This window comes from Carettochelys insculpta, chromosome 2, assembly GCF_033958435.1.
Source record: "Carettochelys insculpta isolate YL-2023 chromosome 2, ASM3395843v1, whole genome shotgun sequence".
In the NCBI taxonomy this organism is placed as follows: Eukaryota; Metazoa; Chordata; order Testudines; family Carettochelyidae; genus Carettochelys; species Carettochelys insculpta.
This window is the reverse complement of record NC_134138.1, coordinates 27,935,387-27,955,175: the sequence shown is the minus strand read 5'-3', so window position 1 is coordinate 27,955,175 and position 19,789 is coordinate 27,935,387. Positions and strand designations below refer to the sequence as shown.

The window sequence follows — 19,789 nt, the reverse complement described above, 5'->3', positions numbered from 1 at the left end:
ATGTTTAAGGGTCCTGCAGAAATGAGGAGAGAATGAGAATTTCTGTAAGGTTGAAACTGGGTTGCTGATCCCACTACCTTTTTAAAAAGGTAATGCAAAGGTGCTTCAGTTATTTATGACTGAGAGATGCTATGCAGCGATTTGGTAGAGCGCAGTTCTAAGTTTGTGAAGCTTTAGTAAGCATCATTGGGGAATAAAATATAAAGTATCATTAGGTCACATCCACACGAGGAACTAGTGCATTGTGGGGTCAGATTTGCATAAGTAGCATGTTCAAGGTAATTTTAACACAGCAGAGCAGTTTTTGCCACTACGTCCCAATGTAGATGAACCATTAATCTGTTTGTATCACTTCATTTAAAACTGGGTGATAGCATTTTAAAACAATCAGCAAATTAACAGAGATTTGGAAAACATTCATTATTTAGACTCTGGTTGAAATGGCCTACATCACATTGTTGGGAGAAATATTCTGCTTGCAGCCTCAACTTAGATCTCTGCTTTCTTGCGCCTTTTTCAAAACGCTGTCCTTGCTTGTCAGTATAGAAACGGAGAGGTAGCCATGTTGGTCTGTACTCCAACAAAACAAAGCAGCAGAAATGTAGCACTTTAAAGGCTAACAAAATGATTTATTCAGTGATGAGCTTTTGTGGGACAGAGGCAGCGGGTCTTTAAAGTGCTACATTTCTGCTGCTTTGTTTTCTCAGAATAGATATTATCTTTCTGGCAACCATAGCATTTGACAGGCATTATTAAGGCTCTTTCTGTCTCTTAGATTCAGTGAATGCTGCATGAGTCCAAGGTGAAATAATAATTTTATTTTGTTTTATTCCTCATCTGTGTTTTACTCTTCCTAAAGCAGTTTAGCAAAGATGCTCTGTATTGGAAGAAGTGATACTTGGGTGTCCTCGAATGAGGTGCACTGAAAGAATTATGAGCAGACGGCTGTACAGTACTTGCCTTTTGATTCTTCACTTTAACAAAGTTGTAAATCTCCCTTTCATGAGAATTACATTAATCTTCAAATATATAAAATTTGCCCACAAGCTTGAGAATGTGAATGTCTGCTTTCCATCCCAGTGTTAAATTTCTCAGCTGATGTAAAATCTCGATAATAATTTATATTGGGAAGACCGGTAGAACCTTCACATTGAAACTACTTATGTTGAAGTTTTCAATAAATATTTTTGAAATACTAATTCCAGAAACGTTACACTGGTGATAAAGCATTTTAATTGCTCCAAAATAACAATGACTCTTGGCATGACAGATTTACTTTTGTTGTTGTTGGGTTTTTTTGTCTTTTTCTTTTCCAGAGTTTCTGTGTTGGCACATTCCTCTGAGCAATTACTGGGCCATAAAGATGGTCAGAAGGAGTCACTGAGATTGCTGGATGCTAAAGAGCTACTGAAATATTTTACTCCAGAGGGGTTACCAATTGGGGAACTTCAGCCATTACAAGTTCAAAAGAGGTAAGGTCTCTGAATGGACAAAACATCAGGACCAAATTCAGACTGATATAAACAGTCACAGTGAATGATCTCATTGCTGGGAATGAATTTGTTCCTCAGAATCACCTGCCAGTTTTATTGCTCAAAATGGTGTAAATGATCATTTATGCTGTTGGTGATCATGGAGATTAGGTTTTGCATAGGTCAGAGCTATGCCAAATAGCACCAATGAGTAACCTAAATAGCTTTGAAAGTATGAGAGGTTTTAAATCTTCTTCCCTGCATATGGATCAGAGCGACACATTTTTTAGCATTTGGCAGAGAGAACGTGGTGGATTGGTACAATCTCTCAGTTCCTTTCTTAGGGGACATTACGATAATGTGTGTATGGGAGAGAGAAAGAGGGAAGCAGGATGAAAAGGTTGTGGATACTATAGTGGTGGGAACCACATGAGATAATACTTAGCTCTGTTATCGCACTCAATTTGTTTATATAAATTTCAAAACACTTTACGGAGGAACTAGGCAAATACACTATCCAGTTTACAGATGGGGAAGCAAAGACACAGAGAGGTGAAGTGACTTACCTTCAATCACACATCAGGCGGATGACTGTCAGGATTAGAAGTGAGATCTCTTGAATCCTAGGCAGCCCTTCATCACTCTTTTTGCCTCATGTACAGTGATGGGGCAGGGAGCACATGAGAGCTAAGATGTTAGTAATAGCAAGATTGTGAAGTGTCTCATGAGGATCATCAAATTTGATGCAGAGCAAGTGACAAGACAAGAGGTTGGGGACAGTTGGACATTTTTGAAGAAGAGACTAAGGGTGTTTGGTAAAATTGTATCTAGAGTGTTAGAGACAACAAGTGGAGAGGTTGGATCAAAACTGGAGCTTGATAATTAAACCTCCATGGAAGGTGCCATACAAAATATGGAGTTATTGTCTTCCTTTCCTCCACTATCTTGTAAACACAGTTCAGCTCACCAGAGGTTATTGATACTCTATGCTTGCATCGACATTGCAGAATTATTCTACAAATGTACCAGCTCAAGGACAAAATAGATGTGCTACTTGTTCTTTACCATAATAATTGATGGTGAAAAAAATTTATGAATATGACTAAAAGTTTGCTTTACCCAGATGACTGGGCAAATAGAATTTTGGAAGAGAGGTTTAAATGCACTTTACTTATTCCAAGTGCATTGCAAAGTGGTAATATTGAGCAGGGTTCCCTCTAATTTTTTTCATTCATGGGTGGAATAAATTTTATTTGCATTGAGGCATGTGCAGCACCACCAATAGAAACATATGCTGTTATCTGTGAGTGCTTTTGGGGCTCTGCTAATCACTGGGTGGTACCTTAATCTCTCCTGCGCAGCTGTCCAAGTGTTCGCTTTACAGGGAACATTTATATCCAGCATCTTACGTGTGAGAGGGAACATGGATTAATTAGTCATTTGGATGGCATTTGGTCTAATTTGTTAGTATGGCTACCTTAAAAAAAAAAAAAAAAAAAAAAAAGGGGGGGGGGGGGTTTGATGCTTGAAGAGGCAATTCATCTCCTGCCAGGAATTATGACAGCAGACCTACCCCCCTCCCCCCACTGTTTAGATAATAGTTTTGGAATAGGGAAGAGAAGGGCCCAAAGAAGAGGGAACTAAGACAGTTTTCCTTCTGCTCTTTTTCTGCACCAGAGGGTGTAAAAGAAGTTTGTGCATTATGCACTTAATCCTCCTCATCGGCTGGGACTGGAGGATGTGGGGGTCACTTTGACTTCCTTCCCTGACCTAAGAGCCTGCTCTGTAGGAGGTCTCTGCCAGCAGTCTGCATAGTGAACTACTATGTGGACAAGGATGAGCTACATGTTACAAGCATCAGAGAGGTAGCCATGTTAGTCTGTATCTTCGAGAACAACAACAAGTCCTGTGGCACCTTATGGACTAATGGGTCTTTGCCCATGAAAGCTTATGCTCCAAAATACCTGTTAGTCTATAAGGTGCCACAGGACTTCTTGTTGTTCTACATGTTACAGTGTACTTGGACAGAAAGCTTTTGCTGAGGTCCCTAATCAGAGGCTCTTTGCGCCATGGGATAATAGGGAAGGTTCTTTCATAGATGAGTGACTGGTTAAAAGACAAGAAGCAGAAGGTAGGAATAAATATTCAATGTTCACAATGGATGGGTTCCCCCAGGGATCCATACTAGGAGCTGTGGTGTTCAGCATAGTCATAAATGAACTGGAAAAAGTGATGAACAGTAAAATAACAAACTTTGCAGATGATGCAAAATTGTTTGAGACAGTTAAGTACAAAGCTGACTGCGTTGAGTTACAAAGGGATCTCACTGATGTGGGTGACTGGGTAACAAGAGGGCAGATGAAATTTCATGCTGACAAGTGCAAAGTAATGCACACTGGAGAAAGAATCCCAACTATGTGTACTGAATAATGGGATCTAAATCAGCTGTTACCACCTAGAAAAGAGGTTATGGAATCATTACGGATAGTTTTTTGAAAACATCTGCTCAGTGTGCAGCAGCAGTCTAAAAAAAACTGATAATGTTAGGAATTATTAGTGAAGATAGAAAATATCATATTGCTTCTATAAATCCATGACACATTTTGAATACTGTGTGAATACATTTTGAGTTCTGCTTGTTTCATCTCAAAAAAGGTGTATTTGAATTGGAAAGGGGGCAGAGATAGCAATGAAAACAATTTGGCTTGTAGAACAGCTTCCATGTGAGGAGAGATTAAAAAGACAGAGACTGTTCAATTTTAGGGCAGGGATTACAACCAAAATAGCAAGAAGGGCCACTTTTTCCAATTTGGTAAAAAACTCAGTATTTTAAGGGCAGTAATGCATGTGAATATGAGATGGTCATTAATAAATAACATCAAACCATACTTTTTGCAACCCCTATTTAAAGAACAGCACACACACAATGATTTATAATATGTAATACCTGTTTACTGCAGGACATTCACAAATTTGTTTACATATTCTATTTCCTCACACTGTGTGTGTGTATTTGTACAACTGTTTTCCTGACTTTCACTTCTGAACCTTTTCTTTCTCTGGAGCACGCCTCGGGGTTTTGATAGTGTTTGATATTTAAATATGAGTTGTTCATTTTTGGGCTTTTAGACATTCACTGTTTATCAAAAATAATCAGGAGGGTTTTTGTTTTGTTTTTTTACTTTCCAATGATAGCCTTGGCAGCCACAAAGAAGTGGCACAAAGAAGCATGTGGCTCCAGAACCACAGGTTGCAGACTGCTGATTAGGGAAAAGATGACTAAGGGGGAATATGATGGAGCTCTGTAAAAATGGTGAAGTGTGTGGAGAAAGTGAATAAGGAAGTTTTATTTACTCCTTCAAGTAACACAAGAACTTGGGCGTTTGATTTTGTCCCTGTTTAACAAGTGATCAGGGCAATGGCTCATTTCTCAGGGCAAAGTCTCTTTTTGTTTTTTCATAATAGTAGGCAGGGGATTTGCATTCACTTCTCACTTGATATTTCTCAGGAAAACCACTTAACACATTTATTTTCCAGGAGTCCATTCTTGTCTTGCACATTCTTCAAGGTAGTCCTTTGAAGTCCAAGTTCTCATGTCACATCTTGCACTTTGAGAGAGTGACTACAGATGAGGATATACATATTTTATAGAATGGGAAGGGACCTTGAGAGGTAATCGAATCCAATTCCCTGCACTCACAGCTGTACCTACCACCATCCCTGCCCGAGTTTTAAATCTAACCTGTCCCAGAACCTTGAACAGCACCCGCAAGGCTTGGGCTCACAACTGTGGGTTTACAAAGCCAATGCTCTAACCACTGTGCTATCCTTTCCCCTCGTGTATATCTTGTAGAGCTGAAAGGGATCTCGAGGTCATATGTCCTGCTCTGAGTGCAGAGGACTGGACCCAATCACCATATAGCAGGAAATGCCATAGCTGTTGCCATGTATAATATTGTAAATTTGTTCATGAAAGCAGAGTATTCTGTGGCATTGAAGTAAACTGCTAGAAAAGCTGTTTCAGAACTTCTGTATTCAGGAAACTATATTAAAGATGTGCTGATTGCATGCAAATGGTAGACAATTTAAAATGAAGACTAGCCATAACAATGAGAGTCTCTTACAAAGTTTTAGTTAATCAGTGAAGAAGTCTCCAGGATCTTGGTTAAATTACAAATAAAATCATGTCATTTCAATTAACTGTGTGTAAGGGAAGTGAATAATTTGTCCATTAAAAGTGTTCTTTTAATCTCCAATTTTTTTTGAAAACCCTCCAGAGATGCTTTACAGCTATGAAGTATTTTGATTCGCTTGAATGGCTTGCTTTGAATCGCATTTTAATAAACCCTGAATCTGGAGGGATTTTACTCCAGCTCACTCTTAGGAAAAAATTGTAGAATCCAGAGGGTTGTGTTGAAATTTACCTCTTGAAGTGTGTTTATTGTAACTAGAAAATCTTTTGGAGAATTTGGATAGCTGTGAGAAGTGCAAAGCAAATGCACAGCCTAACATCCTAGAGCAGATCGGGCTAAGCTCTTTGGCCAGACGAATGAGAGATTGGATTATGGCATATATTGCATTTACCCAACCTGCTCTGTCCCAGAGAGAGAGTATGGAGGTATAGCAGTGGAGATTTTCTCAAACACTCTGCCCCTTTGCCTCCTGTCTCCCCTAGATTTCTTTTAAATATGAAAGATGCAAGGGAGATATAGCTCAGTGGTTTGAGCATGGGCCTTTTAAACCCAGGGTTGTGAGTTTAATTCCTGAGGTGGCTCTTTAGGGATCTGGGGAAAATGGATTAAAAAAAAATTAAGGTGATACTTGGTGGACTGGACTCTATAACCTTCTGAGGTTCCTTCCAGCTCTGTGAGGGGTGTTTGTGAATGAACTCAAGTATGGGCAGGGAGCTGTTCTGTTTCAGTGCATAATTAGTTTTATTTTAAGATAATAATGGGGGGATGAATCCTTTGCATGGCTTTCTTATTACAGATAAATTATGATCATTCTGAAACACTGTTGATTGCCAATTCTTTCTGTAATGCATTCGTAATAGATGTAACATGTAAACTCAGTTTTCAAAAAATCACTGGCCTATACTAATTAGTGTGTGCCTGGTTTTAGCTTTTTTAAAACTTACTTCAGAAGTCCATTTGCAGGTAAGATTTGCAGACTTTTTTAGTTAGCATGGGAGCTAATCAACTACAGACATTTACAGGGCAAGGTAATATGAGGATGGATGGTACGCAGGACCACATTTTCAAAAAAAAGCTCAGCTCTCATTTAGGTACCCGACTGAAGTGGCCACATTTTCAGAATTGGCCTGAATATTTTCCATGTTTTTCCATGTAAACAATTGTTCTATTCTTTTCCAGTGTAAATTTGGATTTGTCTTGTCATGTGTAGTGAAGAAGAAAAATGCAAGCATAGGAATGATGCACACATTGTACATTTTCATTATACAGTATATAACATTGCTTTTTTGATAAGAGTTGTAACTGTCCAAAACAACTAACACTCACAACCTCCATTGAGTTAAGTGGGACTCATGTCCCCATAAGGACAACAGGAGCACATATTTTATTTATATTTGATATGCTTCAGACAATGCTCCCCTGCCCCTCCTATTGTCACTATTAAAATACAATTTAATTTGTTTCCTTTTGGTAATTAAAAAAAGGGCAGGGGAGCAACAACCTTAACTGTATTGGTTTATCAGTAGTCTTCTCTAGCACTTGAGTGCTTATCATGGCCACTAGTTCTATACCTCTAGGCCACAGACACAGTAGCATATGGCGCTTGTGAAACAAACACAAAGAAGCAGAAGAAATCTTCCCTGATAAATGATGTATTTATTTTAAGCCACTAGCATAAGAGTATTCTGAAACTCGCTTTAAAAAGAACTGGAACTCCTGTTCCGTAGGTTATGCTTTCTCCCTTTCTGATAGGTTTCCAAAAAAGAAATAACAAAACCCACAAACTAGTCCATAAAAATTTAACAGAGACATTTTTTGTAAACTCTAATCATTACATCATACAGGTTGCACCTGTCTGGTCCAGCATGGATGGGACCTGGCTGGTCCCAAACAAGAGAACTTGCCAAACCAGGGAAGGTCCCCTGCCACTGGCCCCAAAGCCCACAGAGGGCACCCTGCCTTACCTCCTCCCTACTGGACTGCTCATCCAGCTGCTTCTGGGGCAGTCGGATTCTGGCTTCTGCCACAGGGTTTTTCCAGCCCTGTCCCCACTCTCCTGTGGGGTTGACAGATAACTCAGGCCCTGGACCCAGCCCCACACTGTTGCAGGGCTGCCCTGTGGCTTTGGCCCCAGTCCCGCATTCCTCAGGGCTACTGCAGGGCTCTGGCTTTGGTCCTGCACTGCCCCCAGCCAAGCTACTGAGGCTTCTGACCCTGGCCTAGGCTGGCCCATCTGCCCTTAGGCTCCTAGGTTCTCTGGTCAGCCCGTGGATGTTGCTGGACCAGAGAGTGCCAGTTTTAGGAGGTGCACCATGTATTTTCATTGGAAAATCCTACTTTTGAGTTAAATGTGTATTTGCCCTGAATTGGCAAATCACTAACCTCTAGGTTTGGGGTGTTTTTGTTAGCAGTGTTCTTCTCTACACAGTAAGGAGCAGCACGGAGCTGGAGGATACATACACAGAACAGCACCAAACAGCATCATACAAAATTAATGTCACATAGTTATGTTGCCTCCGCATTTGCTATTGTGCTGGTTTGTGGCTTCATTGTACTCTCTTCCTGTTCACTTACCTGCTCTGTTTGTCACCTCTATGTACGTGTTTTGCTTGTTCCGTGATGGTCTTTTCATTTTAGTTCTCTTTACTATCTTGGCACAATGCAGTACTTATCACATGAAAGGACTGCATATACATACAGTCAGCTCTGTGGTACCAGGGCATTGTGATTTTAGTCACATGCGTATTAGAATATACAGATGGTTTAGGTTAGATTTAATTATCCATCAACACTCATGTATTTCTGTAAGATTTATGAACTTCTCATAAGAGGAATAAACATTTGCTCACTCTGTTGAATTTTATAACTACATCGCTCTATATTGTGTGAATAAAACTATAGTTATTTACAGAAAATTGTGTCACCTGCAAAGTGGCTCTTAAGATTAAAAGTAATCTCACAAGTCCTGTGCAGGTTTCATGTCATCTAAAAAGTTCTCTCCACTAAGTGATGACTTTGATGATTTGTATCCCAAGTATATAAAAGAATCGGGTATAGATTTATGAATATTTCTAAATGTTTAAAGCTTTCTCTCTTTTAATATTTATTTTAACAAAACTCAAAGGATCATATCAGAAATGTAACCATTGTGCTAAGCAGGGTACAGATACTATAATAGGAGCAATAGGCAGTGCTTAAGATTCTTACAAACTAAAATTCCTATGCAATTTTGTTATTTTAAGTTGTGAAACAGTTTGTTATGTAGCAGTTTGCCATTGGTTAAAGTATACTGGCTACGTCTACACCAGCACAAATCTTTGGAATTGCCAGGCAAATGGCCATTTCAAAGATTACTGATGAGGTGCTGAAATGCATATTAAGTGCCTCATTAGCGTGCCACCGGCTGCAACTTTTCGAAATTGCCACATTTTGCTGCTGCGTGGTTTGTCCAGACAGGGCTCCTTTTCTAAAGGACCCCAGGAACTTAGGAATAACGGCATTTTGATCTGCTATCTGCTAATAGGAGTAAGGGGATTTCGAAGTTGGTGGCATCCTCTCGAAAAGGAGTCCTGTCTGGAGGAGCTGCGTGGCAGCAAAATGCTGCAATTTCGAAGAGCCCTGGCTGGGGGCATGCTAATGAGGTGCTGAATATGCATTTCAGCAAGACTCATTGAAGAACAGAAGGAGATCTCCACCGAGTATCAAGATCAAGACTGATATTTTGAAGGAGGAAGTAGAAAAAACAGTGAAATGACTAAAGAACAACAAGAGCCCTGGAAATAATATCACAGGAGAGATGATGAAATGTGGCGGGGAAAGCATGATTCAGGAAATTCACCGACTATGTAATATAGCGTGGAAACAAGGGAAGGCACCTAAGAATGGACATGATCTGTGCCAGTGACAATACCCAAGAAAGGAAGTACATTGAAGAGCAAGAAATACAGAATGATTGCTGTAACGAGTCATCTAGGCAAGGTGCTAATGATGATACTGACTGAGAGACTAAGATCGCAGATAGAAGAACATATAGCAGACGAGCAAGCGGGGTTCAGAAAAGACTGAAGTACCATACAGCTGATATTGGCACTAAGACTGATAGTGTGGAAAGCTCGACAAAAGAACAAGAATGTATGCAGTTGCTTCGTCGATTTTTCAAAAGGCATTTGACAGTATAGATCAGAAAGTGACTTGGGCGGTGCAGGAGTCATACAGTGTGGATAGCAGACTGATATGGTTGTTGAAGGATATCAATGACAGGGCAGAGGCAGTGGTGAGAACATGCGGGGAGTTGGGAAGCTAGTTTAGAACAAGTAGAGGTATGAGACAAGGAGATCCAATATTGCGAAGTGTCTTCATCACACATCTGGAGAGAGTGATGGACAAGATCAAGGAAGAGGTAGAAGGGATATCTGTGCACGGGAGAAGAATTAACAACTTGAGGTTCGCGGATGATATAGTTATTATTAAGGAAGATGAGAAGCTAGTGAAATTGGTGCAGGTGTTAAATGAAGTAGGGAAGCAGTATGGACTGATTATAAACATAGATAAAACAAAACCCATGGTATTTGGAGATAAGGAAATTGGAAGGAAGATCAGTGTGGATGGTATTGAACTAGAAAATGTAGAGAAGTTCACATATCTGGGGAGCAACATAATGTATGATCGAGACTGTAAGAAGGAAATAGCAACTAGAATAGCGAAAGCAAGAGCGAGTTTGAAGTCTATGGATAAGACCTGGAAAAGCAAACCAATTAGCTTAAGAATGAAGCTGAGCATCTTGAAAATGTATGTATTCAGCAGCATGTTGTACGGCTGTGAGAGGTGGGTGATAATGAAAAATTTGAAAAGAAGAATATTAGTGTTCGAAAGAAGTTGTTATGGAAAGATTCTGAGAATACGATTCTTGTTTGGATGAGCCATGTGGCGGCAAAATGCTGCAATTTTGAAGAGCCCCGGCTGGCAGCATGCTAATGAGGTGCTGAATATGCATTTCAGCGAAACTGTTTCAATGCAGAAGGTCACCAATAAGGAATTACACAAAGATACAGGCGAAAGAGAATCTGCTGCAGGTCATAAAACGGAAGCTACAGCTATCTTGGCATATTTGCATAATGAACAACGAACAAAAAATCAAGACCCTGGTATTTGGCATAATGGATGGTTCGACTAGGAGAAGCAGACCCCACAGAGAATGGATAGATTGGTGTGGAGCTAGTCTGAAGAAACTAAGCCACTCCACACTGAAGAGGGAAAGACAGAAGGAAATAGTGAGAGAGGCATCATACACCAACGGGCGCTGAGCCCATGGTTGATGATGATGATGCCTCATTAGTAATCTTCGAAATGGCCATTTGCACGGCCATTTTGAAGATATGTGCTAGTGTAGACATGGCCACTGTGAAGAACTTTTTTTCTTCTAAAATATTACTAAGCTGTCCAGGATACACACTTTGTATCTTAGTATTCATGTACATTCCTGTTTATTTTATAATGATCTCTATTTTTACAGTAGCATGCTCTACTTGGAATACTAATTCACTGAAACATATTACAAACATCATCTAGCATTATATCTGTGTAGAAAAATACAGTAAACATAACATAATTAGATGATCAATTAATTTCTCTTCTACACAGGTATCTGATCCTAGAATGTTCATAAGGTTTATAGTTGGATATATCACAAACTAAATTTTTCAGATGATGTAAATGTTTGACGTTCCCACTTGCATGTTCTGAAGTGCAAAACAGATAAATAAGAGAGTTAGGCAGTGTTTCTTAGTAAGCGATTTAAAATTTCTCATTGGTAATGGGTATCAGGCTTTCTTCCAGTCTTCCACAACTTGCCATGATTTAATTTTTAATGTTTTGAGAGATGGGCTGTCCCACCATAGCCTTGCACCTTAGAGAAGAGAGATTTAAACACACCATAGTACAGTGGAATAAATATTACAGGGACCGTATTTTAAGTATCACACCCATTCCCTCCAGCATAGGCTCCCTTTCCCCCTGCATTATTCTACTTGACCCAGCTGTATGCTCCTTTACTGTCCTTGCAACTCCATTTGCTCTCTGGTTTGGGGAAAATCCTTGGGATTTATGGGGAGTAAATGTCAAATTTCACATGTATGTGTTTCTACACTCGCCCCCTCCCCCACTCTCATGGTAAAGAGGCAATTTGCAGCAAGATAATGAGGTGCTAATGTGCATATTCAGTGCCAAGTTAGCATAACAGTGGCCGCGTGAATTTGAAAGTGCAGACTTCAGATTGCAGACTGGCAATGTAGATGTGGGCAGCTTTGAAATAAGTGCCTCACTTCGACATTCCCTTACTTCCACAAAACTAGATTGGAGTAAGGGAATGTGGAAGCGGGGTGCTTATTTCAAAGTTGCTCCCATCTACACTGTCAGTCTGCATTTCAAAGACTGCAATTTGAAATTCGTGCAGCCACCATTATGCTAATGAGGCACTTAATGTGCACGTGAGTACCTCATTAGCCTGTTCTGCATTGCCTCATTACCATGCCACCTCCAACGGGATGGAGTGAATGTAGAAGCAGCCACAGACAGAAGACTTTCCTAATTAGGAATCACCAGACAAAGAACTAACTGTAGGACTGTCACATGTCTCAGTATTAACTATGTATGGATGTGCGAGGCAGAAAGAGAGGAAAACGCATTTCTGGTATACATTTAACTTCATTCTTTACCTGCTGTCTTCATTCACCAGTACTTTGACCTCTTGATATGACTTCTAGCAATTGTCATCTTAGCTGCTCACACACCCTAACTGTTTTTGTATTTAGTCTCTTCAGATCCCAGTGTCTTCTCATGCTGCCTTCTGGGATGTTCTGTGTGAGATAGCCATGGCATCTCCGATGTACATTGTGGTTTCTTTATTGCATGATCTTAAGTCATGGACCCTTTTAATTTCAGTTTCCAGCAGATGCCCTAAATCAGTTTTGTCTGTTCTTCTTATTGTTCCTTGGGCATGGAAAGGGGACTTAGGCACAGGTCCTATGAGAGACTGAGAATATCATTGAAAAATCATTTCTGAATCTTGCTAAGGGCAGGGCTCTGTGGAAAATAATGTCTGCACTGACAGCTGTGATTGTTCCTCCTTTTCTAGCTTTACATTTTTGGCCATGTCAAAATCATAGAATTCTGTAGAATCATAGAACTGGAAGGGACGTCTTCAGGCCATCAAATCCAATGCTCTGCACTCATGGCAGGGCTAAGTACCATCCAGATAATTTCTGACAGGTGTTCGTCTAACCTTTAAAAAAATCTCCAACAATGAAGATTCCACTTCCTCCTTAGGTAATTTATTCCAGTGGAATAAATATTTTTGTAAGTACTTCTGAGTGTGATAAAGGGTCAGTTGGGTTTCCATAGTGTTGATGATGTTGGTAAGAACTGTAACATTCAACCCTATTTATTGCAGAGGTAAATGTTTGCTCAAGGATTATGCTTTCACTACTTCCTGTTAGACCACTTGTTTCTTTTATAGTTTTGGATGTTCACTCAGGACACCGCTTGTGAGGGTGCTCTGAAAAAGGTAGTCTGAAGCAGGAATTTAAGTCATGCATATGTTATGTGGATGGTCTTCTGGTGAGTCAGCATGCTGGACAACTTCCAAATGAACAAGTGTTTTTCTGTATCAGAGAGGTAGCCGTATTAGTCTGTAGCTTCGAGAACAACAAGAAGTCTTGTGGCACCTTATAGACTAACAGATATTTTGGTGCACAATCAGAGATTTCTCTCTCCATTTGATTTTTGAAAAATATAATGTATGCCATCATGTGCCACCAATGCCCCACTGCAATTTAAATTGGCCAGACTGCACAGTCACTCCATAAAAGAATAAATGGACATAAATCAGACATCAGGAACGGTAATGTACAGAAGCCTGTGGGTGAACACTTAAATCTCCCTGTACACTCAGTGGCAGATTTAAGGGTGACAGTCGTGAAACAAATTTCAAAAATCAAATGGAGAGAGAAATCTGAGCTGCAATTTATTTGCAAATTTGACTCTCTTAACCAAGGATTAAAGAGAGACTGGGAGTGGCTCGCATCTTACAAAAACAGCTTTTCTGCTCTGGGTGTTTAATAGCTCCCCATTAGACTCTGACAAAGGCTCGCATCCCCCTGTCTGATCTGACTTGTTTTTTCCTGTTTTGATAAGTGCTATTGATACTGGGCCATTTCCACCTTACTGAATAGACCTTGTCAGCTCTGGCCCTCCCTTTTACTGGGACCCCTCTCTTTAAGTACCCCTCTGAATCCCTCCACTCATGTATCTGATAAAGCGGGTCTTAGCCCACAAATGCTTATGCTCCAAAATATCTGTTAGTCTATAAGGTGCCACAAGACTTCTAGTTGTTCTCGAAGTGGTTTTCTGTAATGCCACATCAGTCCTGTGGTCAGAAATAGTCAAAATGAAAGCCTCAGAATATTATCCCAAAACTGGTGATTGAAGCACACAGAGATCAGCTATTTTTGTGCTCCAGCTAGTGCATGACCATGTCCTTTGGTTAACAAGATTCAGAGATTATGGTACCTGTTAATTGCAGAGTACCCACCTAGTACCTAACAGTTGCAAATTATCACACTGTTTTACTGATAAGCCTTACTGCAAAGCTACACCATGAGTTTGGATCTTGTAGTTCAGTTGATACAGTACACTGTTGTGGGTTCAGCCTTAGTTATGATGACAGTTATGTTCATCACTGCAACATGACTAAGACTAGTTTCTACTATTTTAGTTAATGTCATCACCTTAATGTGATTGTGGTTGTTCCAAGATACCCAATGACAGCATATTAAAAGATCTTTTTATTGGTTTTGTATGGTCAAATACATTTTTTTCAGAAATGCTGAAGCTGTTTAGTATGTGGCAAAAATGGTGCATATCATCATTTTGCAATATAGTAACATGAAATATTTTCACATTGCATATTCTTATTTAATGAAATACCTCCTAAGTGATTTTAACATTTTTCTGTGTTGTCAATTAAACTTTGCACACCAGCAGATCAGTTTCATACTCAAAAGTTATGCATTAATAGCAGTTGGTTGCCTTCCCATAATTTGTACTGAATAATGAATAAATATAAATGTACATGAATTCTTAGTGTAATTCTCTTCCATTGGTAAGCTTTTGTGCTTGCAGTGTAGGACTGAATCTGCATGGAAGAAGGTTTAAATTTGTAGTTTCCTGTGTGTGCAGTACTAGCCTTTCAAATAGCTTTTTTAATTTAGTGACTCTTATGCATAGGTCAGTTATAGTATTCAGGGTCACAACAGACAGCTTCATACTGGACTTCAGTCAAAGTACTTACTAAATAAAAATAGCAATTTGGATACTAACATATAGACCTAATTTAAAATACATACTCTTTTTTTTTTGTTTTAGTGAAAATGCTTTTCTCCTGACACCAGAGCTTACTCCACGGAAACTGGGAGGCTTGCCTTTTGAAAAAGCAGCTGGTTGCCATTATCATGGGCTTGAGTAAGTTTCCTTGCACTGCTTGACATAATTATTTTCTTAACACTGTCATCTAGCATAAAACAAAGTTTTAGGTGGGACCCTCCTTATGCAGACTATGTGCTGTTTCTAGAGAAACATGTCTACAAATATGTTTGAGATGTTTAGTCCTGAACATAGCAGCATGTTTTTTGTTTATCTTCCCCTCTCCACCTCCTTCCCAGCAATAAAAAACCCAACCCAATAAAAACCTCTGTAATGCCTAATCTGGTGTTCAGTAATTCAAGTAAACTTTCTGATGACTTTAAGAGAATTGTGTAAGCATAGTGGGAGTTGGTCCATGTTAAATATGTTACCCAACTTCATTTTGTTAACTTGAATGTAGCATACTTCATGAGAAAATCTGTCCTGTAATCTAATTAAGTCATTCAGTGCAGGTGTCAGGAGCAGCCTAACAGTTCTAGTAATGGGGCACAGAAGACCTTTCTATTGTTGAGGAAAACCTTGTTTATTTAGTTTTTCTAATGGGAAAAAATTCCCAAACTTTGTTACAGTAGTCACTGGCTTTGTGGTTCTGTTACTTTTTCATTTCAATTTTAGATACTGCCTAGATAACAGAAAAGCTTTAGAGAGAGATGTGAAATTTGTTGAACTTCAGAGTCGTCTGATTCGCTATGAAACGCAGACTACCTGTACTAAAGACTGCTGTCCTGTACCATGTGTCTTGAGCCCTCTTCCATCTCCTGCAGTTTTATCAGAGCCTGGAAGTGTCCCTGATGGTGAATCATTACAAAATGAACACAGAACAGAAGTGTCAAGGCTAAAATGGAGATCAAAAGACTTGGACTGCTTTTATCCCAGTAAGAGGTAATGAACTAAATAAGATATAGCAATATTAATATGAAATATTTGTCTTGTCTGTGCACATATTTCATTTTAAGATTTTTTTAAAGAAGCTATCTAACTAAATGTTTGTGTTTTAATCCTTGTATCAATTTTGTATTCCTCGAGTGTGACCTCCCATTATCTGTACCAGATGCAAGCACAGACTTAAGGCGATTAAATTTAAGAAATTGGGGGCTGCATCCTGCAAGATGCTTATTGTGCCTTGAACAGAGCCAAAATCTGCTTAGTAACCACTGAAAATCATTATTTGTTTTGCAGTAGTACTGAGAGTACTGCTGGGCACTGTTCAAACCTAGAATAATACAGTCTATGGCACTTAGAGCTCACAGTCTTAAGTACAGAAGACCCTCTGAAGTCTCAAGTCACTCAGCCCTGACCCTCTTCTCATTCAAAGCCATTTAAAAAAAAATTCATAATCACCCACAAGAAGTATTTCTGTATCATTTGCATCAAGGTAAAACCATCAGCAAGTGTATATACCACAGCTGAGTAATTTGTAATCTTACTACTGTAATGCTTCTGATCCTTTCCGCCCAGGTGTTAGTTACACTCTGTTGTTGCCACCTATTCTTCAAGCAGGTGATTTAATGTACTTTCTCATCAAAGACCCAGCTACATTCTGGTGTTCTTTCTGAATAAATGACCCTGTCTTGGTCTAGAATTATGAGGAGTCTAAAACACTGGGCTCGGTAACTTGGCAGGCCTGTTCTTCATTTTACTGGCTTGATAGGCAAAGGATCCATGTGGGAGAATCTGACAAAGCGGGTTTTTGCTCATGAAAGCTTATGCTCCAAAATATCTGTTAGTCTGCGAGGTGCCACAGGACTACTTTGTTGTGTTTGCAGATACAGACTCTGATACATGTGGGACAATGTGTCTCTGATGGGATTCAGGGGTCCCCAAGCACTGCACCCTGTCTGCAGGCAGGAATGACAGGAAGTTTATTAGTCAACAGAGGCAAGGCTCAGTACAGAGGTGTCAGTACAGCCGACAGAGACAGTCATTCCAACCCATCCTGGGTAGAGGAGCCTGAGGGGTGCCCCATTTGGGGTGTAGCTTCCCCCCCCAGCCAGGCTGGCCGCCTTCCAACTCTCTCTCCCCAGCTTCTAACTGCCACCTACTATTCAAATCCAGCTCAGCTCCTCCCTGCTCCTTTTTCAGGACAGAGGTGTTACCTGCCAGATTAGGTTACAGCCCCTGGGCGTCATCCTTAGCCGCTGTGAGCTGCTCTTCCTGTGTCACACACATCCAGCCTGACTCTTTCACATGCACTCCCCCCCACCACTCCATCACAGGGTCAAACAAGGATTTTTTTTTCAGTCAGGATGGGGGCAGAGGGAAGTTTTCCTATCCACCTTTAGCTTACATGTGCTTCCTTTGTCCCTCCACTTAACCTCCGTGATTTGTTCCAAAAAAAAAAAAAGCAGTTCTGTAGCACTTTAAAGACTAACAAAATTAGTTATTAGGTGATGAGCTTTCATGGAACAGACCCACTTCTTCAGAGCTGGAAAATTCTGATAAATGTAAACTGACATGAAGAGAATATAAGAGAGAGGGGAAAAATTAAATGAAAACTGACAAATCAGCTATATAGGACAGAAGGAGGGTGGGGAAGGGGAAAGAAAATTACTCCCAGTAAATGTTTATAAAGTTAAATGGGCTGTCTGAGATCACTGCAAATATGAAAGGTGGGGAAACTGCCCACTTAACTTAAAAGAGACTTGAAGGAAGTACTTTTCTTGCCCCTCTCCTCCTGTCTCCTTCTGTCCTATGCAGTTGATTTGTCAGTTTTCATTTATATTTTTTTCTATATCTTTCTGTTACATTCTCTGTGTCAGTTTACATTGATCAGAATTTTCCAGATCTGAAGAAGTGGATCTGTCCCACAAAAGCTCCCGACCTGATAAATTATTCTGTTAGTTTTTAAAGTGCTGCAGGGCTGCTTTTTTGTTTTGTGATGATACAGACTAACACAGTGACCACTCTGTGACTTGTTCCAAACTGTTTTTTCTGCAGCATCTGCTGTAGAAAAGACCCATTCACTCTGTTCCATTGTCGCTGTCAGAGAGCAGATCATTAGAATGTAAGAGAACAGAGTCTTTCTCAGTAGGAAAAAAACCCCTATTAATAGTTTGTTACTGCTTACCAATTTTAGCCTCCATTTTTTTTGAGCGTATTGCATGTCTTCAACGTTTTAAGTGGTTATAGTATCCTTTTATAGTTGAGACAACACGTGTGTTGGAATAAAGTCTGGACACCTTGTATGAAGCAGGCAGGAGGGTTTATTACACACAGTGCTGGTGGAGTGCCACGTCGCCCATCAGGACTCAGTGAAGCACTGCCAGGCAATAAATTACAATTGATTATATAGATTTTTGATGGGTGGGGGAAGCAATGACCCACGCCTGGATAGGTTCTAGCAGCAAGACTAAATGAGCATAGTAAGCCAATAATTTAAAAAGGTTACAGAGTACCCCCACCCATAGCTTATAGAACATCTTATCTCTAGTACCGGTGGTTTCCTCTATATGTTAAACACAACAGATACACAATGACCTGTTCCTGTCAAGATAGGATAGGGGATATGACGATGTCTGCACATTGGTGCACCTAGAAGATTTAAAGCACAAATCATTAACAGCATACGGCACTAACAACTGGTTTCCACCAGCAGGGCACCTTCTTGGAATGTGGTTGCTGAGGCAGCTACTCCTCCCTTCACATTAAGGCCCCTCCTGCCTGACCTGGGATGTCCTTCTCTGGGTCTTGTGAGAGGGCTAAGGGGGAAGGGGCCCAACGAGGTATCTTTCCACTTGTGCTAGCTGGGTTTCTGTAATATCGGCCTACTCCCGACTTTAAGAATTGAATAGGGGGTCTTCAGCACAAACCAGGGCCTGTCTGAGGAATTTTCATCCTACAACCTGCAAGACTGTAAACTTACCTGATTTTCTTTTTTTTTCTCCAGAATAATAAAAACCGAAAGCACAGATTCTCTCCTGTCTCAGGCAAGCAGAAGTAGTGTGGGTCACCATTCAATAGGTGCCAAAAGACAACAGCCAGGCAGATCATTGTCTCTGTCATCTGCGTTGGTTAAGCATCCTAGTAATCAGGACCACAAACTAATTGCAGAGGCTGGCCCAGCAAGTCAGAGATGTGTGCAAGAGTCAGAAATTTCAAAGCCAGTTAAAGAATCAAGATCTCAGAAACATATACGGGTAATTATATACATAATTTATTTTTCCTCTTCTCTTCCTCCCCCCCACCCCCCCCCAAAAAAAATGATGATTCCCAGTTTTAGCCACATTCAACATTCCTTCAGAATGTGGGCCAGATCCCTAAATCTTTATTAAGTTCTGTTCAAGGGAGATTTGTAGAAATCAAGAGAAGTTTTGCATAAGTAAGGCATTCAGGACTGTAGGAAAAGAACTTAGTACACACAATAGAGTACCCAAATGCACCCCGCCCCCCCCAACAGAAAGGCAATGAATAACAGATGTGAAAAAAGGAGAATAGAAATTAATATAAATTACAAATTGTGAAATACAGAAATTTGATAAGGGAAGCCAGATATCAGGGAAGGCTCTGTGGTTGGCAGCGCAAAGGACAAGATGATTTTGGGGTCAGGCGATTTATCAAGAACAAATTCTTAGCAATAATATAAGCCAATTAGTAGAAGGAGATGGTGTTATTGTTAAAGAAGGAGAAAAAAGAAAAGGAAGAATTTGT

General features: G+C 40.0%; 1 protein-coding gene across 2 annotated transcripts in view; it reads left to right on the top strand.

The window, feature by feature from the left end:
* Window positions 1-19,789, top strand: part of MTBP (MDM2 binding protein) — a 59,917-nt gene that overhangs the window by 25,699 nt on the left and 14,429 nt on the right. For both annotated transcript variants that reach the window (XM_074986721.1, XM_074986720.1), the window contains exons 16-19: window positions 1,317-1,472; window positions 15,086-15,181; window positions 15,758-16,024; window positions 19,029-19,278. In XM_074986721.1, the coding sequence (XP_074842822.1) occupies window positions 1,317-1,472; window positions 15,086-15,181; window positions 15,758-16,024; window positions 19,029-19,278 (769 nt within the window). The remainder of the gene's footprint in view (window positions 1-1,316; window positions 1,473-15,085; window positions 15,182-15,757; window positions 16,025-19,028; window positions 19,279-19,789) is intronic.